This window comes from Bactrocera tryoni, chromosome 5 (genome assembly GCF_016617805.1).
Source record: "Bactrocera tryoni isolate S06 chromosome 5, CSIRO_BtryS06_freeze2, whole genome shotgun sequence".
NCBI lineage: Eukaryota > Metazoa > Arthropoda > Insecta > Diptera > Tephritidae > Bactrocera > Bactrocera tryoni.
Window position 1 is genome coordinate 75,911,072 of NC_052503.1, and position 27,912 is coordinate 75,938,983.

Genomic DNA, 27,912 nt, shown 5'->3' on the forward strand with positions numbered 1-27,912 from the left:
TAAAAAATATAAAAAACTAAAAAAGAAAATTTTTAAATAAAAAAATATTTTCAAGTAAATTAAAAAAAAGTTATATGTATATAAAAAACATATTTACAAACAAAATAAACAAAATATATAAAAACTAAACATATTATATATATGAAATACTAAATAAAAAAAGAATTAAATTAAATAAAAAAGTTAAAAAATAATTATATGCATATAAATAAAAAAAAAATATGTTAAAAAAATAAATAAAAAATAACCAAAATATATAAACAAAAAGCTAAAACAAAATATATAAAAAATGTAAAATTAATTCCAATTAATTTAGAGAACTCTCAACTTGCCAAAAAGCATACATTTTTTTTTGTTTAAAAAAATTGTTTACATACAAAAATGTGTTATGTTATCAATTCGTTATAACCTATAACTTTATCAGACTATTTGAAATCTCTAAAGGATATTGAAAATTTCGTAAATAAGGAGGCAAAAGCAAGAAGTACTTAAGGGCCCTATAGTTTGTAAAAAGAAATAATATTAAAAAGTATGTATAAAAGAAAAATATAAAAAAAAAAAATCAAAAAACATAAAAAAATATTAAAAAAAAAACCAAAAAAAAATATACATATATAAATATTTAAACTTCATTCCAAACCGCGCTAGTTTTCATCGATATTGAAAATTTCGTAAATATGAAAATAATAGAAAGAAATATAAAAAAGAAATAAAATAGAATATGTATATGTATATTAAAAAAATTCCAACCTTATTCCAAATCTCACTACATCCATTCTCAGATTTTAAAAATTTGTAATAAGAAAAAAGGCCACCCACCTTGCAAATCATGACATTTAACAACAAAATGAATTTTGTGATTGTTTTATAGTACTCTTTCGTAAACTTGCGGCGCGTGTCCTTGTGGCTAGTTAAAATGTGCTGGGGGTGTGTGTGAGTGACTGGCTGGTGAAAGTTTTGCATACTTTAATGTTTATTCAATATGCTTGCATTGTATTTTTGTCAATTAGTTAATTTTATTTATTCAACTTTATTTTCGCTTGCACAGTGCATAATGCTAGCTTATTACTCAGCACTTTATTTCATAACATAATCTAGAATTACTTGGGTTTACTTTTCGTTTTGTTTGCTAATATGTTTGTGAGTTGCATTTAGGTGTTTATTTATCTGTTTGCTAAATTAAGTTTTATTTGTATTTTGTTTGTTGGTGTAACACCAGATACAGACACAATTACAATCAATCAATATAGTTCTCTGCTATTTTGTTTTTGTTTTGCATTTTGTTATACATATATTTATATTTTCATATTCTCAGCTTTACTCTTTTTCTTTAAATTATTCATATTTGTTTGTTTGTTTTTTTTGTTTTCTTTTTGTAATCTTACTTTTTAGATAACACTACTCTATATATTGTAAATATAAAGCAATAAGCGTCATACATCCTTTGCGGCCGCAACGGCAACACTTTTAACATCGTTATCATTATCATCTTTGTTTTTGTATTTAGCTTTGTCTTCAATTTCAACTTCAACACCGACTACAACAACGTCAACATCATCATACTTGCGACCAACAACAGGATCGCTTCCTACGCTAGGGGCAACAGCAGTGGCAATGGGTGCGGCAACAACGGCGTTGGTGGTGGTGTTGGTGTTGGTGTTGGCGTTCGCAGCGACGGCAGCATTAACAATAGCACTTGCGTTAGCACTTTCGACAGTTTCGACAGCAACAACAGCAGCTGTCGCTGCACTAGGATATCTAACAACATACAAATCAACACTTGCAACGCGTCCAACTAAAGCATCAACATCAACGGTATCATCAATACAAGCTTTGGAAACTAAGTGTATACTTCTTGGGGGAGCGCACGGTGTTGCCAACTATGCTGTTGTTGTTGTTGCTGCGGCGCTGGCATTCGTTGCGGTCGTGGCTGCGGCGTTCGTGACGGTGTTCGCGTTCGGCGCGTTGCTGGCATTGCACTGTATGAGGCCGCTGTGCTGCTGGTGTTGCTGTTGTTGTTGTGTGAAATGATGATGCGCCGCCGGCTGGTGCGCATGCGCGTGCTGATGATGGTGATGGTGATGATGATGATGGTGATTATTGTTGAAATTCAAGTGCAAAGCGCCCGCGCCGCCATTGTTGCAATTCACCGCCACCTCAGCGTTCTGAGCTTGTTGTTGGTGTTGCGGCAGGGCCGAGGTGCAATAGCGTGTCGCCGTCTCGCCGAACTCACCGCTACTCAGATCGCCCAATATGCCGCCAATAAGGCCACCACCGCCGCCAAAGACCGCCGCTGCTGTCGACGCGTGCGCATTGTTCGGCTGCTTCGTCTGCGCCTCGGGCTGCGTGCAAATGGGCGGCGCAGCCGCGTCGCCATCGATGAGCGTTGTGCCCGCTGACTGTTGCTGTTGCAATAAATTGACATCGTCTGCTCCCGCCTGTTGCTGCTGCTGTGAGTGGTGAGCGTGTGCTGCCGCGCCGCCGCCACTGCTGTAGCTGCTGCCGCTATTCGCGATACCACTGTCAGTTGTAGTGCCACTGCTCGCGCCTCCGCCGCTGCCGCTGCCGCCACCGCCGCAGCTACTGCTGCCACCATCCGTTGTGGCCGTAATTGTGGACGAGGCGAGCGAGCTTTGGCCGTCGTCGGTGAGGCGCAGCGCCACCTCCAGATCGCGCAGCACGTCCGTTTCCTTCTCGTCGATCAGCGTGAAGCGGCGATGCAGTGCGGTCAGGTGCGCAAAGGTCAAATTTAAGTGGGTGTGCAGTCCCAGTAGCGCGATTTCTCGGAAATGCGCCGCATAGAGATGAGCTATCACATGAAATTGCAAGCGTAGTATTTTGCGGGCAATCGATTCGAACGAACTCGGAAATTCGTTGGCATATTTGGTTGGGAATATCGACTCGTCGCTGACTGTCTTCTGCGTGAAGGTCATCACATAGTCGATGTATTGTGGTGCGGCGACGCGCGTCTTCTTGCCTTTCTCATCGAACCATAAGTACGTTCTATGCAAGGGGGGAAAAACGAAAACATGAATAGGGAAAATGAAAGTTGTAGGAATGTATTGTTGCATACCTGTTGCCAGGTCCGGTCATGTCGGCACAACCAGAGGGCGTACAAAATTCACTAATAGTTCCATAAACCAGGTTTACGTGCTCAAATAGAGCCAGTGCTGCAAAGATAAAGAAGTGACAATATGTTTTTGTTAAAACGAAGTGTTTGTTGTAATAAATATATGCATATCCTGTCAAACAAAAAGTTTTTCATACAAGAACTCGATTTTCATCAATCAGTTTGCATGACAGCTATACGCTATAGTGCTCCGATTTGAACAATTTCTTCGGAGATGGTACCGTTGTTTTGGGGAATAAACTGTGCTAATTTTCGAGAAGATATCCTGTCAAATAAAAAAATTTTCCATACAAGGACCTGATTTTGATCGGTCAGTTTGTATGACAGCTATATGCTATAGTGCTCCAATATTGTCGATTACGACAAAAGAGCAGCCTCTTGGTGAGAAAATGGCAAAATTTCAGGGCGATATCTAAAAAATTCAAGTATATACTGACAGACAGATAGATATAGCAATAGAGAAGTCCGCTCTTCATACTGCTCCTTTATACTTGAACATGTATATTTTTTATAGCGTTTCCGACGTTGTGGGTGTTACAAAATTCGTAACAAACTTAATACACGCTGTTCAGGGTATACATACATATAAGTATGTGAGCACTATGTATTAATAGCTTTTGAACTAACTATTGCAGATCTAGACACGCTAATGACATCATACGCGTAAGTTAAACACTTGTTGCTTATTTTTCAGTTAAAAACACATTTCCGCTAAGAGCTTATGATAATATTTAATAATGGGCCATCATCAGCAGCACGCATACTGTACATATGCATATGTGTTTGTACGAATATGCGTGCCTGTATGAGATTGTAAGAGTCGATAATGAGTGATGGTTAAAAATATAAACAATGTGATTCTTTATATGGGGTGATGTAACCAAAAAGTCAGGCCACATTACCAACTGTTTACAGCAATCATATAATTCGCGGAGAGCTTATAATTTTTTGATGATGTTTACGTATATTTTTATTTTATTTTAAAATTTGCTGAGTAAACCAAAATGTTGACAAAACGCTTAAAGAGCCAGCCATAACAAAGTATGAAATTAGATATTATAAATAAAGTGATTAAAAATTTATCATATGAATGGCTTCTCTTAAAATAGCTGACAAGGAAGAGACATGTTGATCATTTAAGTCAATATTGAAAGCAAATAGGTTGAGGACTCAATTTAGCGAATGCAAAAGGACGTAAGGTCCACTTTTTCCTCATAACAACTGACCATTGGCTGTAAGTGGATTACTGTGGAAGACAACGATGTAATTTCCGCAGAAACTGCTCAGATCCGACCCCAATAGCTTACAGCTGCCATACAAACTGCACGATCATCAAAAACCAAGCCCTTGTATGGAATCTTCTGTGTTTGTGTAGGTTATTATAGAGTCGGTGCAGCCGAAGTTAACGTTTTTTCTTATTTCTTACGATATTTGAACCATATGACGCTATTTATAGAACCAGTTGCACGCCATTTAGCTAATCTTGATTTGTCGTGTTTCAAAAGCAAACAAACAAAATCCGCTGATAAAGTTTAACAATAAATAACCTAATCTTTGTAGTCTGCGCTTTCTACAAGTATATTTTTAGATTTACTTTAATTGGCTTCTTTATTTTATTATTTAATATTTTCTTGTTTTTAATTTTCATTTATTTATTATTTTTCTTAATTTTTATTCATTTAATTTTTTTTTCTAATTATTTAATTTTATTTAATTTTTTTATTAGTTTTTATATGTTTAGTTTTTTATTAAATGTTTTGATTATTAATTTTTTTTTTTTATTAGTTTTTTTATTAAATTTTTATTGATTTAATTTAAAATTTTTTTTTATTAATTTTCATCTATGTAGTTTTTATTAAATTTTTTATTTATTTGGTTTTTGTTAAATTTTTTTTTATTTATTATTTGTTTTAATTCATATTTATTTAATTTTGTAGCTTTGTTTGTTTTATTTTTTTTTTTAATTTTAATTTAAAAATTTGGTTATATTAATTTTCATTCATTTAATTTTTTTACTTTTTAATTTTTTCTTAATTTTTATTAAGTTTTTTTTCATTTTTATATATTTAATAATTTACCGATCTTTTTATTTATTTAATTTATTTCTTAATTTTTATTAATTTAATGTTTTTACTTTTTAATCTTTTTTCAATTTTAATTGTTATTTAATTTTTGTTTTTAATTCTTATTTATTTAAATTTTTCTTAATTTTTATTCATTTAATTTTTTAATTATTAATTTGTTTATATATTTAGTTTTTTATTTATTTTTTGTTACATTTTTTTATTTAATTGTGTAGTTTTATTTATTTAGATTTTTTCTTAATTATTATTAGTTTAATTTTTTTTTAATTTTTTAAATTATTGTATAATTATAATTTACTTGATTTTATTTTGAATTTTATATATTTATTTAGTTTTTTTTTTAATTTTACTTATTTATTTAATTTTTTTTATAAATGTTTTAAATTTAGATTTTTATTAAAGTATTTAGTTATTTTAATTTTATTTAATTTATTTTAAATTTTTTTTAATTATTTAATTTTGTTATCAATTTTTATTTATTTCTTCTTCTTCTTAATTGGCGTAGACACTGCTTACGCGATTTATTTAGGTTTTTATATTTTTTTATTTTCATTTACTTTACTTTTTAATTTTATAATTCTGTTATGTAAACTTACTGTGTGAGGCCAGCCATTCATTATAGTCCAAGCCAGCTGGAAGATCCACTAAGGCTTTGAGATCGGCTTCAGGTAGCTTACGTTCTAGAACGCTCTCCTCCAAATATAATTTGGTATCTGTTGAATTTTGATCGCCATCGCGCTCTTTACGACGCGCTTTTCTGTAATTAGACAAACAGGAAAAGGAAACATGTGATTAGTAAGCAAATCGATAAGGGAGTAATAAAGATAATCAATTACATAAAATACCAGTATACATACATACGTATATATAAATGTATAAATACATTCAGTAATACAGGCTACAATCAGAAAGGTGCGAATTTCAAAGTAACAGGTGTCAACTACTGCGCCAACACTTTTGTGTAAAGTTGCAACACGTGTGCACATATAGGAATACATATGTACACATGTACTTTTTTCATATACCTATATATTTGTATTTGTAAGTATATATAATACATACATACTACTACATCTGTAAGTGCATGCATGTGGATTAAAATTGATAAGTAACCGCTGGAGGACAAAGAATTTCACTGTGTAAAACAGAAGTTGGTCAATGGCCATAAATCTTTTCGTCACTTTTATTAGCAGCTACAAAAATTACAAAAAAAAAAATCACACAAATAAAAAAAAACAGCGATTTTGCTCAGATAAAATATTAAAATTTATATGCATTGCGCAATTTTATTGATTTACTAAGAATGCATTAATTATTGAGTGGCAGAGAATGGGCGAAAGCGCAGCGCGCTTCATGGAGCCACGTAAAGCTGGCACACCTGTTCGCTTTCCAGCGTCAAACAGTCGACAAGTGTTATATTTACATAGTTATAATTTTTGCGAAATTATTTTAATGAACATTACGTCGGCTTTGGTGCATTAATAGAAAGGTCACGCCTATAAAGACAGGTGTTGCCTCGCCAGAATGTTTGTGAAATATTTTTGATGCCACAAGCAGGGTTTATAATATACGCGAGCGTAGTTCGTTAGTTTTTGCGTTATCGTACTGAAATTTTGCACGCGTTCTTTTCTCCTTAAAAAGCTGCTTATTTATCGAAGCGACCGATATCGGATCACTATAGCATATAGCTGCCATACAAACCGAACGGCCAAATTCCGATCATTATATGGAAAACTTTTTTATTTGACGAGATATCTTCATGAAAATTTATAAGCACTATTATCCAAGATAACTGTTTAATCTCTGAAGAAATTGTTTAGAACGAACTACTATATTATATAGCTGTCATACAAATTGAACGTTTGAAATTAACTTTTTGTGTGGAAAACTTTTTTATTTGAAGAGATATCCTAACGAAATTTTGCACGAATTATTTACCAAAGCAACGCTACAATCTGTGTAGAAATTGTTCAGCTCGGATCACCATAGCATATGGCTGCCATACAAACTGACCGATCAAAATCAAGTTTTTGTTTTGCAATTTTTTTATTTGTAAAGGGTATTTCGTTTACTGAAAATCATTTATCGGTCGGGCCTGCACACACCCATTTACACGCTCCGGACACACACAGTTAGGTAAACAAACAACTGATCTTATCAATTATGGGGATTTGAAGGCTGATAAGTCATGCCATTTCGCAAATCCATAACAAGTGTTTATATGTGTAACCAACAGGAAGCGCGCTCAGCGGTCTATTTGAGTAAATATTTAGTTGAGTGAAATGACTGGTCTGTCAACCGTGGCATAAGTAGCAAATAATGTTGGCGGCTATTGACAAAAATTAGTATTTAGAATATTAAATAAATAAATTTCAGGATTGCATATGGTCACCTAAAAAGCAAAATAATGTATTATCAAAAAATCGTTATTGCGTTTTTTATTGCTTACAATTTACTACATAATATTACATACATATATGTAGCATAACATTTTCAGTTTCCTTTGTCATATATAACCGATATATAACCAATATATAACCATTTGATAACCAAAACTAAAATCTTGCTTCAATATGTGTGTATGATAACCGATATATAACCATTTTATCACCAAAACTAAAATTTTGTTTCAATATGTGTGTGTGATAACCAGTATATAACCATTTTATCACCAAAACTCAAATTTTGTTTCAATAAATGTGTATGACAACCGATATATAACCGTTTTATAACCAAAACTGATGATTTGTTTCAATATATGTGTATAATAACCAGTATATAACCAATATATAACCAATATATAACCAATATATAACCATTTTATAATCAAAACTCAAGTTTTGTTTTGTTGTTTGGTGGCTATCACATCGTTTTTCCATCGCCTGTAAATTTCAGAAAAGTGAGCTACGTTATTTTGCATTTTAGGTGATTATATAAGGTATAAGGAAGACAAGGGTTAAGGATAAGCATCCTTATTATATTAAGAAATCAAAGATAGCGCGAGTGCACTCTTTATAAGTCAGTCATACCTAAAATTTGCTCAGTAAATGTAAGGCTAAGCACACAGTGGTTGGTTAGATAGAGTGATAGCAACCAGACTTTTTTTATGTTTTATTAGAAACAGCTATGCTTTGGGATATTTATCGCCCATTCTCACAAATTTCTAAATTTACAATTTTTTTTATATTATTGTAGTTTCTAGCTGACACCGCTATGCTCATAGCCTAAGTGTATGACATAAAATGGTGTTCGAGGCAAGGGTTCTGAGTATTAAAATTTATATTAAATTGCTTTGAATATGATCACTTTGCTTCGGCGCGAGACAACCACTTTACTGTGTTTAGGTTCAAAACAAGCAAAGAATATATACAATTTAGGATAAGGAATATTTTCCAGTCTCCAGCATTAGTCGTCTACTTCACAAAGATTTAAAGCTACAAATGAATTTTTCAAGTACCGAACGCCCCAAAGAGTGGAGCGAAGCAAGGCCAAACATTCGTCAATGTTGTACACAGCGCTGACGCATTTCGCAATAGCTTGCAATTTGCAAATAGTTGAGTAAATGAAGTCAGCTGTTAGAGGTGCAAATGAACTTGTTAGGCGTTCGAACGCAGGCAATATCGCTAGAATGCTTTGCCATTATTAACAACGTATGATATTCAAATGGCAACATTATTTTATCAAAGTACACAAAAAAGCCATAAAAACAACGTATTGTTGCGAGAAACAAAAAGATTACGACGCTAACGTCGCTGGAATAAACGTTTATATTTACAACTGCTACTAAATTCATAAAACTACAAAAAACAACAAGCCTAGAGATAAGCATTTTGTCGATAATCATAAATATATGTTTCATAAAAGTATATTTCGAGCACACATTACGCGAATGAACACCCGCGGCACTCACCCGGCTACGCAGAGTATTGTCTCGACCGAGTCCTGCGCATATCTGTAGATGCTGCCGATTGTCTCACCGATTTTCGTCGGTATCTCCGTAACCTGCCACATAAAACGCACCGTTTTCAACAGACATTTAACCACAAACGAACCGGGACCGTGGGCGGGACTCTTATTTGTCGCAACACGCTTGCGCGGCGGTGGGCGTGCGGTTGGCGGAGACGCTTTGGCAGCAAAAACTGAACGTTCAGTAAATGCGTCGTTTGTTGTTGTTGTTGTTGGCGCTGCTGTTTCCGTTGCTGGCTCAGCTGAAATGACCGCCGAAGCCGCCGAGTGCGCTGATGAGTAGGTTGAGTTGGAAAATGAGGACTTGGCGCTGCTGCTGCTGCTTTCGCTGCTCGAATTGTGCGTCCAACGTGCGGTAAATGTGGTGACTTCGGGATTGAATGTTACCGTTGCAGCAGTCGCGGCGGAGTGGTCGGCGGGCGCAGACACGGCGTACGTGTGTGTGTGCGACGTGTGTTGTGTGGCAATTGAAGCGCTTGGCGTGGCTGGTGTTGTTGTTGATGATGGCGTTGATGTTGTATGTGCTGCCGCTGTTGTTGTTGTTGTTGGCGTTGAATGTGTTGCCGCTGAGTTGTTGCCGAAATTTGTGTATGTGTTGCGGCTTGTTGCAGTATCAGCGGCGTTGTTGCGCGGTGTGTCGATTTCATCGGTGGTTTTACTGTCGGCCGAGGCGTAGCTCATCGGGAATTTGGTGTAAGTGTTTGTTGCTTTGGTTTGATTTGGCACTGTTTTTTTTCTCAATTGATTTTCAAGCTTGTATTGTCGCTTTTGTTGATTTTTTTAAATTCTTTTTAATTATTTTAATTTTATATATTTTTGCTTTTTTCAAATATTTTAATTTTTTTAATTATTCTTAATTTTTTGTAATTTTCTAAATTATTTTTAATTTTTTGTAATTTTTTAAAATATTTTTATTTTTTATGACTTCTTAAATTGCTTTTATTCCTTTTTAATATTTAAATTATTTTTTATTGTATTTTTAACTATTCCCAAGTAATTTGCAAACTTGTGTTGGCGCTTTTGTTGATTATTTTTTTTAAATTATTTTTAATTACTTTTTTAATTCTTGTAAATTTTTTAAATTATTTTAATTACTTTTTTTTTAGTTATTTTTAATTATTTTTAATTATTAAAATTATTTTTTATTACTTCTTAAATTGCTTTTATTCCTTTTTAATTTTTCAATTATTTCTTTTTTTTGTATTTTTAACTATTCTCAAGTAATTTGCAAGCTTGTGTGACGCTTTTGTTGGTTATTTTTTAAATTATTTTTAATTACTCTTTTAATTCTTGTTATTTTTTTAAATTATTTTAATTACTTTTGTAATTGTTTTAATTATTTTTTATTACTTAAATTATTTTTATTATTTCTTAAATTCCTTTTTAATTTTTTTTTATCTTTTTAACTATTCTTAAGTAATTTGCAAGCTTGTGTGAGCGCTTTTGTTGATTATTTTTGTTTAATTATAACTTTTAATTATTTTTTTTTTAAATTTAAATACTCAAGTGATTTTCAAGCTTTTTTGGCGCTTTTGTAGATTATATTTTTTTAATTATGTTTAATTTTTTAAATTACTTTTAATTTTTTAAAATTATTTTTGAATATTAAAAATAATATTGTTATTTTTAATTATTTTTCACTAGTTTTTTAAAATAATTGCTTATAATTTTTTTAAATTATTTTATGTGTTTAATACTGTTGGGTTTTACACATCAAGTGAATTTCCTCATATTTTTGGCATTTGTGACGCTTTTAGTATATAAATAAATTTTATTATTTCTTAAAAATGTTTTTTGTTTACACAATTTCACAAATTGTTGGCAACCTTTGGTATTTGTTGTGTTTTTACAGTCCAGCTGTGACGCAATAAATTTTCTTTCGATAAAATGTATAACTTTTGCAAAATTAACACACCATTTCTAGAAATCTGAATTCTTTGCTTGAGCACACCTGCTTTGGCAGTTTACGCTAAGCGCTGTACACATCTAAATCTAAATTAATGCAGATTAAATTGTTGTATTACTGATTTTCGTTATTTATTTTTTATTTTGTACTTGTTGTTCGTATTTCGTTTAAGTGCCAACGCGAATTTACTTAATCGTGTCTCTTTGCACTGACGCCGTGAACTAAACCGCCGCGCATATGATTCAAGCAGCAAAGTGGTATTGTAAAACAAAGTGCAAAAAAGAACACAATAACTAAAACAAGCAAAACACAGTTTCTTATCTCAAGCACAGTCATAAAAAAAGCTCCGCCGCGTGTTGTCGTTACCAAAGCATTGAGTGACGAGCGACACGGGCCGAGGGCCGTTATTGTTTCCTTAGGGGCCGCTTGTTTCACACTAACTCCGCACAGGTTGGTTGACAATCCATTTGTGTATTGAGACATATGCACACTGAGTGTCAAACGGCGAGCAATCAAAGAGCGCGCTACAACCCTACGTCGCAGTCAGCGCCGCTGTCGAAGGCAGAGTGTGCTTGTAGATTGAGTAGCAGTTCGCAGACAAACACAAACACACAGCAATAAACATAACTATGCGCGGTAAGGGTCGAAGGTGTTTGCGGGCATGTCAGATACCGCTGTCTAAGAGCACAGAGCAAATACATACATTCTGACATACACACACACTCAAAGCTTGAAGTTAATTGCAAGTCATTTAGTTAGTTGTCTACATATATGTAGCTTATAGGTGCTACACTGCGTATGTGTAATCTTTTTTGCAATTGACAGCACCACCTACACCCTCGCTTGCTTTTGGATTTCACTGCCTTCCAGCAGGGTCAGTCAGAGTCGGCTTCGAAGAATTAAAAAACATAATCAATTCTTCCGAATGTTGTGTTTATGTCTGTATGTATGTATGCTAATAGATGGATGTGTTATTGACACAGCATAAACATTAGTACACACATGCAAACAAACATACATACACGCATACTCACATATATGTATATGTGGACATTTAAACGACAAAAGTGCTACAATTAAGCGAAAAAAGCCCAAAAGAGAAGCGAAGCGTGCTTATAGAGCCATTTAAACTCACATAAACAAACAAACAAATACATGTACATACATATGTAATTTTTATACCCCGAACAGCTTATATTAAGTTTGCGACAAAGTTTGTAATAATAATACCCAGAAGGAAACGTACGGAGACCGTATAAAGCAAATACATATACTTATGTATATAAATTTTCAGAGTGCCGAGTTAGGATCATTTTAGCCAGGCCCTCCGTTTTCTCTCTCTATAAATATGCCAACTAGTGTAATAGTTTATGAGTTATAGATCTAAAATTTCGTACACAGACATATCTCCCCAAGACGCTACTCTTTTGTCGAAATTTTCGATATGGCAACACCATAGCATATAGCTGTCATACAAACTGAACGATCCAAATCAAGTTCCAGTATGGAAAATTTTTTATTTGAGGAAGTATCGACACGAAATTTGACACAATTGATTATCTAACACAACGCTACCATATCTGGAGAGATTTTCCAGATCGAGGCACTATATCATATAGCTGTCATACAAACTCAACGATTCAGAGCTAGTTATTGTATGGAAATCTTTCTTATTTGACGAGATATCTACATGAAATTTGGCAGACATTTTTATCCAAAACCACGCTACCATATCTGGAGAGATTTTCCAGATCGAGGCACTATATCATATATCTGTCATACAAACTGACTGATCAAAATCGATTGCTTATATGAAAAGCTTTCTTATTTTCAGAGATATCTACACGAAATTTGGCAGACATTTTTATCCATAGCAACACTATATTATTCGAAGAAATTGTTCAGATCGGACTACTATAGTATATAACTGCCTTACAAACTGACTAATACAAATCAAGATATTGACCCAAGCTATAATAAATGCAGCTGTGAAGGGTATTTTAGCTTCGGCCGCAGCTAACTTTTCTTCTAGGTGTTTTTGTTGTTTTATTTAATTTTTTTTTCTCAAACAAAGTAAAATTAAAAAGCAAAAGCAATCATCATATGGGCATTGTTTTCGCCCTGTCGTAATTATTACTTTCTTACGATAATTTCTACTGCTTGCTTATCATATCAGCACAACAGCCTTTACTGGCTCATTGTGTTGCTGCTCTTATTTTATTTCTCTCATTATAATTTTTTTGTTTGGTTTATTTCGGTTTTTTGCAGATAAACGCACGATATAAATCGCGTGGCACTTACATACAATCAATTATGGCCTAAGCACATCGTACACAAAAACAACAAATAACGTATGTTCAACGAAAATGTCGAATAATTAAGGTAATTAGCTGATAAAGTAAAACTACAATTATATTAAATAGGAAAGTTGATGTTTGCGGTTAACTGAAACTGAAGTTAACTGAAATAACTATTATCAATAACCAAAAACTAACTATTACATACGTAAAACTTAACTGAAACGTACCTTAAACGTACCTATATACTAAAAAAGATACTAAGTATGCATTTACATACGTTATATAGAGCATAAATACATTAATTAATATCATTAGCCAAAACCTAACTAAAATATACCCAAAACCTACCTAAAAGCCAGCTAAAAAAATTACTAAGTATGCATTTTCATATGTTATATGGAGCGCAAATAGTAAAATCGCTTCAAAATTACTTAAAGCATATAAAAATATGTTTATTTCTTCCCATTTTTATTGTTGTTGTGGTTCATGTAATTTATTTACCTTAAAAAGCTGTCAATATTTGCCAAAATAAATCAGTCCAACACTAATTTTACTATTTTCATTGTATTTTTCTTGAACTCAGCAAATAAGAAATTAAATAAACATTATACACACACACATTACTAAACAATTGCATATACATATTCATCTACTGTAAGTGTGTGTTGGTGTCTGCTCCACATTTAAAAGCATTTGATTTTCAATTAACAATCCAGCGTTCATGTTGCACCAAAAATCATTGTTTCAATCAAAAAAGCCAACTGTCAGCGAAAATCTAAATAAACAACGCGCAACAACAATGCGTGTAAACAAATGCAGAGCTTGCAGATCTTCATTGACCGCAAAGAGGAAAACAAACAAAAAATAGAGAAATCAAAAGCGATTTTAGCATAAATGTTTATATTTACTTTTACCTGCGGAATTATGTATATATTTGTAGGTGTATGTGCCTATCTGTGTGTGTGTATTTGCAAATGGCAAGATGTCAATTCACAGCGATGCGCTAAATGGCCAAATGTTTTCCAGCTTCATATAAATACTTATGTACATATGAATTAATAACAACTTCTTTTAATGCGAAATAGTTATGACAGCAAAAATTGAAAGAAACTGCGAAAAGAATTTGATAAAAAGTAGGACGCATGTGTGCATACATACATATGTATGTATGTACATTGGTGGCCGGAAAATTAGAAACAATCCAGTCTTAGTATGGGAACATTTTTTATTTGAAGAGATATCCGTACGAAATTTGGGATGGATTATTATCGAAGGCTTCGCTACAATCCCCGAAAAATTGTTCATATCAGACAACTATAGAATACATAAGTATAGCTGTCATACTTACTGAACGTTCGGAAACAAGTGTTTGTATGGAAAACTTTTTTATTTAAGGAGATATGTTCACGAAATTTGGCTCGAATCATTGCTCGAAGCAATGCTATAATCTCTGAGGAAATTGTTCAGATCGGGCTACTGTAGCATATAGCTGTCATACAAATTCAACTCACATTCTCCGCAACTATTCATATTTGATTACTATTGCACGTTTTGTAATATTTTTAATTCATAATCGACGTCACTTAGTTATAATTTTTTAGAATAATTGTGTTTTTTAATATACCGAATATTTTTTGCACATACTGTATGGGCTTTTATTATATAATGTATGCGTTCTGGCAAAAAAATATATTTTTTTTACACAAGCATGCAAATCACCCAGTTGAAATGTTCAATTTATACATTTTCACAGGCAAATAATAGAAAATGGAAAATAAATAATGAGTTTACGTCGAGCTTTATTGAAATTCCTGTTTATGCAATGAACAAGGGCAATTAAGGGCAAGAAAAAAACAAGAACAAAAATATATACAGTGCGAACGTATAATAGCAAAATGAAAAGTTTGAGAAGGAATAATGAATATGTGAATATTTATTGCATATAAACATAAGTTTACAATGCAAAATAAAAAAAAATAATAATAAAAAATTTATTATTTAATAAAAATTTAATTTATTAATTTAATAAAAAAATTAAATTGTATAAAAAGATACAAAATAAAATTATAAATAAATATCATTATATTGAAAAAAAATTTTTTTGAATAATGTAATAGAAAAAATACAAAAGAATAAATACATTATATTTAACAAAAAATATTATTTATAGCGCAAAAATATAAAAATAAAATAAATCAATGTCATTATCGTCAACAAAAAAAATTAATTCATATAATAAAAAAATATAAAAAATAAGTAAATCATGATACTCAACAAAAAACTTAATTGATATAATAAAAAATAAAAAAACAAAAAAAATATATCATTATATTCTATAAAAAATTAATTTTTGTAATAAAAGATAAAAAAACAAAGAAATACATATCATTATATTCCATAAAAAAGTAATTTGGGTAATAAAAAAAAAATAAATAAATATTTTTATACTCAACAAAAAAAATTAATTTATACAATAAAGAATAAAAAACAAATAAATAAATATCATTATATTCCACAAAAAATTAATTTATATAACTATATTAGATCGGAAAAATCATTTATTTTTATAAAAATATATAAATAATAATGATTATTTTCAACAAAAATTTTATTCGCATAATAAAGAATTAAAAAAAAATATTATTACATTTAATAAACATTTTTATTTATACAAAAACATAAAGAAATGTCATTATATTCAATAAAAAATTTTATTTATAAAATAAAAAAAATGTCATATATTCAACAAAAAATTTATTTTCATAATAATGAAATAAAAATAACAAAATAAATATGATAATATTACATAAAAACAATAAATCATATTCTACAAAACATTTAATTCTATAAACAAAAACATATATAAATAATAACAAAAAATTTAATTTACATAATAAAAAATTTTTTTTAAATCATAAATATTATTATATTCAATAAAAACTTTAAATATAAAAAAATATCATTATATTCAACAAAAAAAAAAAATTATATAATAAAAAACAAAAATAAAAAATATAGGAAAAAAAAAATAAATATAATTATATACAACAAAAATTTAATATATATCATGGAAAAATTAACAAAAGCAAATTTTTTTTAAATAAAAAATATGTGCATATATTAAACATAAATAACTAATAGAATTCAATAAGCAAGAAAAGCACTTTACAGCGGCAGCAACCATTGCCGCAACCAAGCAAACAACAGCAAGCGCAACAGTTATTGCAATCGCACCACGCAGTTACTTAGTATGTACATATGTATGTATTTCAATAAAATGTAGATCTGCGCACTTCTGCCGCCTGCTTCACTTTGGGTATTACAGCGATGACGACATAATTAACACAGGCCTACGCGCAGCTGAATGGAAATTCACAGCAACAGCAACAACAAGCAGAAAAACAGTGAATGCCAAAGTTGGTACACCAAAATTTCGACAATGTTGATTTGCCACACAGCGTCGCCAGTAAAAATGTTTGCACAGACGCACACATACAGAAAAACATACATATACGAGCACACATACATACATATACGCGCATACATATGTATGTATAACCAACGAGTGCTTTTGTATTTAATCTTTAGTCCAATTGGGCCATGAATATTTATTAAGCATTTGTTGTTATTTACGATAGAATTCCCTTAACGGTTGTTGGCAATATTAATAGCGGTAAATACAATGGTGTCGCACTAGCAACAGCACCAGCACCAGCAAGAAAGAGAAGAAGAAGTAGTAGGAGTACACAAACAACAGTTGCAACAATACTCGTTACAAGTCAACAAAAACAACAGCAGTCGGTGGAAAGGTGCTTTTAGTGGAGCTGCGTCTGTTATTATACAGTTGTGGATGGGCATAGGCTGCGGTGCGAGAACCTTAAATGCAGCGGCCGCAGAGCAGACCAGCGCAATTATTACAATACACAGCAAATATGTATGTAAATGTTGAATTTGTTGAAAGCCAGCAGCGAGCTGGAAGGCAAGGAGTTGTAAGGGGGTTGCAGCCTTTTCGCGGGCTATATATAAGTAAATATCTGTGTATGTACATATACATTTGTACAGTTAATCAGTCAATATGTAATGAGTGTACATAAATTGTAAACGTTGTTCACTGCTGCCTAGGAAAATATGAATTGGGTTCAAGTGGAAAAATTTGACTGAGCTACAATAGTGGAAAGCTCTTAACTAGTTTTATAAAAGAATAATAAGCATATTGCAATGTCTGGTAAATTTCCTGCGCTGATAAGCATACATAGTTGATGTTTGCGTGTATATTTTGGTGAGATTTTACAAACTTTTAGACTTGTTGAGTAAATAATTAACTTGAAATTTTTCAATACATCGCTTAATGATGTCATATTAAGGCACTGCGTACGTTAATAGTCGCTTTACTTGCAAAAAGCTACTGTTTCTGCTTAACTTACACGCTCAACTCGCTGCTAAAATGACGTCACTTTAGCCATTACTATCTGGCCTTTACTACTATGGGCGAATTAGCACCTAAGTTTTTGAGTTATCGATTTGAAATTTTGTACTCGTTCTTTTCTCCTCAAGGAGCTGTTTGTTTGTTGGAACGGCCGATGTAGGACCACTATAGCATATAGCTGCCATACAAACTGAACGTTCAAAATCAAGTGCTTGTATGGGAAACTTTTTTATTTGATAAGGTATCTGCACCGAATTTGGCATAGATTCCTCTCCAAGAACATACTACAATCTCTGAAAAACTTATTCCGATCGGAACACTATATCATATAGTTGCCATACAAACTGAACGTTCAAAATCAATTTCTTGTATGGAAAAATGTTTTATTTTAAAAGATATTTTCATGAAATTTGGCATGGATTATTCTCTAAGGACAGATTACCATCCCCGAAAAAATCACACAGATTGGACCACTACAGCATATAGCTGCCATAGAAACTGAACTTTCAAAAACAAGTTTTTGTATGAAAAACATTTTTATTTGACAAGTTATCTACACAAAATTCGGCATGGATAATTATTCAAGGGCAGCGTACAATATCCGGAAAAATTATACCGATTGGACCACTATAGCATATAGCTGTCATACAAACTGAACGTTCAAAATCACGTTCTTGTAAGAAAACGTGTACCTCAGAAGGGTATTATAGCTTAAAAATCACAAAAATAATTTACACTTACATAAACGCTTGTAGCGTTTGAGATAATGTCGCACATTTCAACCTTTCTGCAAACCCGCCTGAACAGCGTTAATCACAAGCTAACCAACTGCATGTATTAAGTAACATTTAAGCGCTGAAATAATTACTGTCTCGCCTTCACTCTCACTCGTAATCACATTTGTCACAAAATGAAAGCAGTAGCAACTACAACAACAAACACAACAAAAGTCATTTAATGCTTATTACGTCAAGGAAAATTAATTATTTCCAGCTGGCAACAAGATATGCCTGCTAACCCCTTTTCGCCAGCTGCTACAGCCATCCCCCCTACGGCGGTTTTGCATGCCGCCATTTTGCGCGCTTGCCTTAGTGTGTGACAGCATGGCTTATCAGCGAACATATGGCAACGCAATACAGCTGCTATTGCCACATCGCTGCTGGCGTGACACACTAAATAGGTAAATAATTCACATTACAAATGAGTTCAAACGCAAGCGACTATGTGCATAAGAATGTATGTGTATATATGCATATGCGCGAGTGTGTGTTTATGCAGCGCGAATATGCAATATGTGGAGCGACTACAGACCATTCTTATCGCGACGCGCATGCAACACAAAGTCAAGAAATATTTGTGCGTGTGTGTGAGTGGGTGGTGGATGGGGTACAAGTGGCTACGTTCCACTGTGGAGACGCAACAGCTTGACAGCACATTGATTGGCATTTCAAGGTCTCGTTAAACACGCAATGCATGTTACAAATATGAATACGATTACCGTTACACATGTACAATACCGTGTATATGTATACGTAAGTGTGTATGTTTGCATGAATTAAGTCATTTGTGTGAAAATTCGAAGTGCAGGCAAGCGTTGTGGCCCTACTGCGAGCTAGTTAGTCCATATGCTACGGTTGATAAGCAATTAATGACAACAACAAAGCAGGTATACAAATATACATACAACAAAGTATAAAAGTTTACTTTGGTTGCAACGCAGCCATCATACATTTCATTAATGTAAGAGTTTTTATGTAGCACTTAATTTTGAACGATCCGTTTGTATGGCAGCTATATGCTATAGTGGTTCGATTTGTACAATTTTCTCGAATATTTTACTTTTGCCATAAATAATAATCTGTGCCAAATTTCGTGAGGATATCTCTTCAAATGAAAAAGTTTTCCATTGAAGGACTCCGACGTTTTCTTCTTCTTTTTCGATTTTAAAAAACTGTCAGAAATACAATTGCAAGAAAGCGCACACCCTACCACTGCGTCGAAATCATTAAATATAAGTAAGTGAAATTGCATTAGGTGCAAGGCTTACGGTCTCGTCAAGTGAAAATTAGTGAAATTAAGCGCAGAGCCGTCAAAATTTCTTTTTAAAGTTTGCTTCGTTCCTTTCGTTTAATTGAAATTTGGTGCGAAAACCTGTTGCTCCACTGTCAGATCAATGCGCGTGCTAAATTTAAGTAACTGCAAAAATTAAAATTTAACTTAACACGCCTGTTTTAATTACATGCACTCGGTTGCACGCGCAACTATTTTCTGAAATTCGTGTTTTCTTTTATTTTTTGTTTTTTTTTTGTTTTGCCGTCGTCAACTGACGCATGCAAATGAGCAAAAGCAATAAAAATCACTTAATCGCCGATTTTGTTGATTTTGCGATGAGGTAATGTAGGGAAAAGTTAATGTTTATCGCATGAAGAGACCAGCAGGGCGTATGAGTGACGTCATTCAGGTTAATTGCGAAGTTCGACATTAAATCGAGATAAATGCCAAAAAAAAGTATTGATAAGGATGCGGACAGAACATGTGAAAGCTAATTGATGCGGAAGAAAGCATTTAGGGTATAAAAACCTAACGGAGGATCGAGGGTGTCCAGCACGAAAGTGACGAAATGTGAGCACCAAAGGTTCACAGCGTGAAAAAGGCAAAATGTAATATTACAGAAATGTTTTTTAACTGTCGCGGAAAACAACAACAAAACTACTACTTTTTGTTGATGGAAACAGCTAGTTTAGCAATGAATCTGAGTAAAGCTAACGAGTTGATAAAGAAAGGCACTCTAGCTACGCTATCAGTAGAATGGTAAGGGGTGGGTGCTCCACTCTACTCATTTGTGCTACTATTGGATAGCATAACTTCGCAGAAGCTTGGTCAGCGCTGGGCTGTCGCAAGCTCTTTTTGGCTTAATTTCGTTAGTAAGAGATCTAGTGAGCTCGTTGCCCTCAGTAAGGCTAGCCACTCCCTAGTTGTGCGGCTTCTAATAGGCCATTGTACTATTGGCGTAAGGTTGAGTATCTTTCTGTATATCGTTCGTAAGAGAGATTTGTGAGTTTGCTGCCGAAAAGAAGGAAGAAACCAAAAAAGAGAGATCTCTGCTAATAAACAATTTAACACTAAAATTGATATAATTCAAGAATATTACCCTCTTTGCAGTACCTAGCGCGTAATTAGTCGCCTACACTTGAGCTCAGCGCTTCCCACCACTCGCCATACCCTTACCCACTAAGCATATTAAAAAAAAAATATTTTCCAACAATTGCTTTGAAAATTGCTATAAATCGATGACAAATTGCTTGATGTGGAAATGAGCAGCAATAAAAAATAGCAATTCAAATGGAATCATAAATAATGACTACAAGCAAGTCAGCTGCACACATGTTGGCAATAACTTTGTAAGTGTAAAGGAATTAGTAATTCATAAAGGGGAAGTGTTTTTCAGCACGCGCTGTAAAATAGCAATTACTGAAAATCATTTTCGAGCAGAAATATGCAAAATTGTCGTGTGTCTTTATACAACAAAGTAAGCAATATTAGAAATTGCTGAGCACAAAATCAATGCCACGCCACCGTGACAATGACAAGTAGCGAAGAAATGATTCTTTCACAAAACAGCGCGCGGTGAAATGAAATGGATGTATGTATGTATATAGAGACAAACATGTGGGCCATGCTAGCGAACAAACATTTTTCAAATACCAACACCAAATTAGAAAAAGAAAACATGAGCAGTTATTGCTTTGATACTTATATCGGCGCAAAATAATCACATTTTTCCGATACGAAAATTAGCCTTCAGGCTATAAGCGGCCTCACTTACATATGTATGCATATATACTTACATAAATACATACATATGTGCATACCTTATATTCGAAGTGATAAGCTATCTAAACGAAATGGTAGGGCACACAACAACACCAACAAGAGTAGAGAACAAAGAATATGACTTACAGCGCTAAATATGCCATTTAAGCGAAATTAATAGATAAAACTTGTAAAGTGATGGGTGAGTATAGGCAAAGTGTTTGTTATGGTCATGCATACATATGTATATGTGCTTAATGTGGGAAAATTACCAAAATGTTTATGCAGTAACAAAAATTTGCGTTCTAGATAAGTCATAAAAAAGCGATTATGGTCGATATTGAAAAAAAAACTAATAATATATAATCAATCGAAAATTAAAATAATTGATAACAAAAAATAATCGATATTCAAAATAATCGATAACAAAAATAATCGATGACAAAAACAATTGATAACAAAACAATCAAAAAATTCGAAAAAAATACATCGAAAATGTGTGTTATATAATAGAGAAAAACGAAAAACACTGCTCTTCGTAATGGCGGAAGAAACATTTTCGGGGTCTATTGATACTACAAATTTTTAAGCGAAAACAATTTAGTTTGCTAATAAATGAAGAATATTGAGGAAAAGTTATAGAATCGAAAGAAATAACGATATTTGATAAAAAAATATCGCGAAGTTTATCGATAATAAAACATTCGATAACATAACTAATCGATAACATAATCGAATTAAGAAAATTAGAAATATGATACATCGAAAATTTTTGTTATATAATAGACAAGTACGAAATCCACTGATTTGCCTGGCGGCGATTTTTTTTCTATTGATTATGTATAGGGAATTTCTAATTTTTAAACGAAAATTTTAATTGGTTTATAAAAGAAGAATATGGAGGAAAGGTTATAGAATGAAACGAAATATCGATATTCGATAAAAAAATATCGATAAATTGTGTTACTTATTAAACAAGTTGCCTTCAAAGTTTTACGTATGGGCTTAGAACTACTTCCATTGATTATTTTACTAATTTTTTTTATCGATAAAAAAGCATTTTGCTAATCATGGGAGCATATTTGGAGTAAGTTAGAGAAATAATTGAAATGACAATATTCATTACTAAAATATAACCATATTTTTTTTTATAATAGAAACCCAGGAAAACCATTACTTTGAGCAGAGGTGGAGCACTAGTGTAGAAACACATGGGACCTTATTATTTGATTTAATATTTTTTTATCGACAAAAATAAAATTAGCTAATAATGCAAGAGTATTGCGAAAATATTGTAGAAACTATCGATAAATCGATATATGATAAGAAAACAAATCGATAATCTTTATTACATATTAAAAAAGTAGTACTCTACTACTTTATGTACAGTTGTAGCACCACTGCATAAACACCTTAAGCATTAATCGATAGTTTTACTGATTTTTACCGAGCAAAAATAAAATTAATGCGATAATTTTGAATTATCAATCGATTATTTCAATAATTTTTATTCTGAAAATAATAACTGAAAGTATCGTAGCACCTTTAGCAGTAATTTTTTTTAGATTCATAGATTATTTTTATTATGCAATTAGTTTGATAATTTTTATTATTATAAAAAATAATTTAAAGTATTGTAATAATTTTGTCTGAAATGTTTCTCAGATTTATCGATTATATAGTATTGAAAACTTATCGATTAATTCGATATTTTTTTCTACCGAAAATATTAAATGAAAGCAACGTTTTACCAGTTTTTAGCAGTGTTTTTTTAAATTTAACGATTATTTTTTAATTATTATTCAATTAGTTCGATAATTTTTATTACTATAAATAGCAATTCAAAGTATTGTAATTTTTTCTCTGAAACATTTCACAGATTTATCGACTATACAATATTGAAAAAATATCGATAATTAATCGATAGCAAATCGATAAATTCTACAATTTTTGCTAACGAGAATATTAGTAGATAGTAACGTATTACCTTTTCCAGTATTTATTAATTATAAAATATTTGAAATATATCGATTAATACGATAATTTTACTCAAAAATATATTTTCACTTTATACCTGTATATACAAACCATACAAGCCTGCTATGTGTGCAATATAATGTAACACAATATAGAATTTTTAATATGGGTGCCCACCATTAGTGCCATACAGTAATGACTTAATTTTCAAGAGTCACGCCATAATACTAAAAATGTGATTAAGCAAGGTGCGGTAGTAATATAAAGTGAACTGCAATGTTTTTATTACAAGTTCAATATTTTTGGTTCGATAAATGGAGATGACGAAGTGATATTGATTTTTTTTTACAAAAATTATGATTAAATACTTAACATTTTTTTTTTGTACTTAAAGTAGTTTAAGAGTATAGAAACTACCACTGTGACTGAGTGCCCCTGACTTTCCATTGCACAAACATCAACAATAATAAGAACGTTGGAATGAGGGTCCAACTTTAAGCTTTCTTTCTGCTGCTTACGGCAGACTGCAGCTGCAAATACGCTAAGCTCGTAAGACTCATTCATCATGTGTTTAGTTTCACAATAAAGCCAAATGGCTGCTTTTTTCTCAAACAACAGACGTCTGCGATTGACGTAGGTAAACATTTGCATGCAACAATAAATATGAGAGAACACCTATAGACCAACAATAGATATGAACAAGCCAGTGTTTAGGTGAATGAAAAGTGCAACAAAAAAATCATGGGTGAGAAAAAAAAAGTTGAACATATTTAAATATTAATACTTTAGATTGACACGAACATGAAAATGCGCGTTGGCAGTAGAACATCGCGGGCAACAACAGCAAACCAGGAAGAATCACTTTATCGAGTCAATACAAAGACTGCAGACAATGGCGCATAGGTAGGAAAGCGGGCGCATGTAGGCAAATATAAATTTTAATAGAAAATTGTTAACATTTCAATTGCAAAACAGCTGAGCGCCAGCGAACGGCATGACGTGAGCAAAGCCTGAGCAAATCGCAATTGCGTGGTGTCGCAAAGAAGGCAGAGCCCAACGGAGAGCGCTGAGCAATTGATTGAATGCAAGCGCCACGAAGAACGCCAGAGACCCAGAGCGCACAAGTGTTCAGGTCAGTGGCGGAGCCAAGGGGGGTAAAGTTTTGGGTGCCAAACCCACTGCTCACAAAATCGGAGATTTTAATACAAATTCAGCTGAGTATAAGAAGCAATATTTAAAATATGTTGAAAACAAAAAAAACCCCTGCCTCCCCTTGAAAAAAAACTGGATCCGCCACTGTTACAAGTAAATTGTAAAATTGTAAATTAAGCGCATCGAATTCAGCTAATCAGCCAGTTGAAAGTTTAATTAAAACGACAATTGCTTGCGTACAAATGCGACAAGACCAACAACAAAGCGAAGACCAAGGAAGAAAATTACATTAGTAACGCGTAATGCAGACTAAAACGAAGAAAAGAGCAAAGCAAGCAGAACAACAACACACAATCAAGCAAAAAAGACACAAAGAGCCCGTTTCTTGGCAAAAGAGGCCCCACAAAGCGCTGAAAAGCTCAAAGTTTATAGCGAGTAGATATTTATATTTTTAGGGCTTTTCAAGTTTAGCCAAATGCCGAAGACGGCCAAAACAAATGAGCGACAACGTCGATATGTAATTTGCGACAAGCATATTATGGTCAACGAATTATTGTCAAACAATAATGCGTCAGACAAGCACTGCGAAAAAAATAAAATAAAATAAAAAAATAAAAAAATAAAAAATAAAATAAAAAAATATAAAAATTAAAATAAAAAAAAATAAAAAAAATATAAAATTAAATAAATAAAAAAATATAAAAATTAATAAAATAATAAAAAAAGAAATAAATAAAATAAGTAATTTCAAAGACAAAAAAAAAAAAAAAAAAAATAATTATAATAAAAATATATATAACAAATAATATTAAAATAATATATAAAAAAAAATAAAAAAAAAAAAAACAAAACAATTTATTAAAAATAACATAAAAAAGATAAAAAACAAAATTAAAGAAACATAATTTAAAATAATTAATATACATATACTATGTATAATTAAAAAAACTTAAAATAAATGAAATGAAAAGATAAAATTATCATAACATAAAAAAAAATTAAAAAAAGAAAACAAAATAAAAAAATAAATTTAAACAAATAAAATACAATAAATACAGCGTAATTAAAAAAATCACATAAAAACAACGAAATAAACAAAGAAATAAATAAAATAAATTTAAACAAATAAAATAAAAAAATTAAAAAATAAAAGAAATAACATAATAAAATAAAAAAAATTAATAAAAGAAAAAAAAATAAAAATAATCTAAAGAAATAAAATACAATAACAAAAAAAATAAAATATTTTATAAATCAAATCAAATTAATTTAAATATATAAAATTAAAAAATAAAATAAAATAAATACAGCGTAATCAAAAAAATCAGATACAATACAACCAACAAGAATTAAACTTAATGAAAAATATAAAAACAATAATAACTACAATTAAAAAAAGAATAAAATAAAAAAATATAACAAAATAAATTAAAAAAACATACTGCAATAAAAAAACAAGAAACATTAAATTGAAAATAAAAAAGAAAAATAATAAAATTAAATACAATAAAAAATATATAAAAATTAAAAAATAAAATTAAAAATAGCAAAAATAAAAAATGTTTATAAAAACAAAATATATTAAAAAATTGTCTCTAAAAAAATTAAAAAAAAAAAGAAACTATAATTAAAAAAACGCAAAAAGATAAAATTCAAATAATATAAAAAAATTAAATATAATAACAAAACAAAGAATCAAAAATATTTTATAAGCGTAAACGAAATATTAACAGCTTATGTTGACTGTATGTATGTAGACAGCATAATTAACATAGCGGCGCGCACCGACGCGAAATGAGTAATGTCACATGCCGCCATGTTCGCATACGCTATATAATGCCACTACGCTGGCTTGACGAATGCCACACATTTGGGAACCTTACAAAATCCGTCCCGAATTTGTCGGCGGCAATGACGTGCATGCGACCAATGCGGAAGAGACACGTTAAGTTTCATAATTTATTAGCAAGTGTGTAAGGAAGCGAGTTTGAAAAAAAAAATTTAAAATTAAAAAAAATTTGAATGCAAAATACACAAAATATGCAGCGAGCAAGTGCTTTTGTTTCAACACGGTTATTGGCAATAAAATTTTGGGTGACTTTTATTAGGTTAAAATACTTATGGATGGCCACTTGGACATGGAATTGAAAATATTCTTTACGAAAATCGCTAATTTGTGTGGAGAGTGGTGATTTCAACATTTAAGCGCATAATTTTAGTGCATATGTTTATATTAAACACAGTACTGACGATCAGTCTTAATGATCAGTCAACACTACACAAAATCATTTTTTGTTTGTTAAATCACAGCGTTGCTTAAATTAGATAGTATAAAATGATATTATGTAAAAAAAACTGAAACAACGATCACTTTTTTGTTTTAAAATGAAGTTTACTTTTTCTCGATCAGTCGAATCGAAGATCACTATTTCACTAACTGAAGATCACTTTTGTGTCAAACCACTTGTTCGTCCGTATAGCACCGATTTTCTACCTGCGCACGCACTTTACTTGCTCTTCAGCTGTGTAGATCACTTTTACTCCGCACACTTCAAAGCATTTTCATTCACTAATTCTTTGTATTTTCAAGTACAGGAAATTTTGTGTGCTACCATATTAAATGCTGACCTGTGAAATCGTATAACAATTAAGCGGCATTATTGTTGTCATTACTAGAGTGAACTCGCACTTAATTGAGTCACGTGATCAAGCGGTCTAGACAGCTGCTAATGATTGATATAAATTTTCCATCATTAATAATTTATGTTTAGATTTTGCGAGAATTGAAATAATTTCAACTAAGTGCTACACAAACTGCGAGCTTATCTTAAGTTTGAAGTGCGATCATGGCGATCAACGATCTTAACAGCGAAAAAAAGGTGGTTTATTTTCGATATTTTGTGATAAAAGATAAAGATAATATATGATTCCTGCAAAAGTAATAGCGATCAGTGATCTTTATCGGGTTGAGCTACGCGTAAGTCTTTGTATGGATAACTTTTTTATTTGAAGAGGTATCCTGATGAAATTTGGTATAAATTTTTTCCAAAGCAGCGCTATAATATCTCAAGAAATTTTTCCGATCGGATCACTATAGCATATAGCTGCCATACAAACTGTCCAATCAAGCTCAAATACTTGTATATACAACTTTTTTA

General features: G+C 31.7%; 1 protein-coding gene across 2 annotated transcripts in view; it reads right to left on the bottom strand.

Annotated features, from left to right (window-relative positions):
• Nucleotides 1–991: 991 nt before the first annotated feature.
• LOC120777278 (MOB kinase activator-like 2) overlaps nt 992–27,912 on the bottom strand; it is a 90,383-nt gene continuing 63,462 nt past the window's right edge. The window contains exons 1-4 of one of the 2 annotated variants that reach the window (XM_040108484.1): nt 9,125–9,991; nt 5,811–5,971; nt 3,074–3,170; nt 992–3,003 (exon numbers count right to left, since the gene is read on the bottom strand). In XM_040108484.1, coding sequence (XP_039964418.1) covers nt 1,881–3,003; nt 3,074–3,170; nt 5,811–5,971; nt 9,125–9,861 — 2,118 coding nt within the window. In that variant the 5' untranslated portion in view covers nt 9,862–9,991 and the 3' untranslated portion in view covers nt 992–1,880. Of the gene's footprint in view, nt 3,004–3,073; nt 3,171–5,810; nt 5,972–9,124; nt 9,992–27,912 lie in introns of those variants that run through there. The other variant, XM_040108483.1, reaches the window with a different exon arrangement.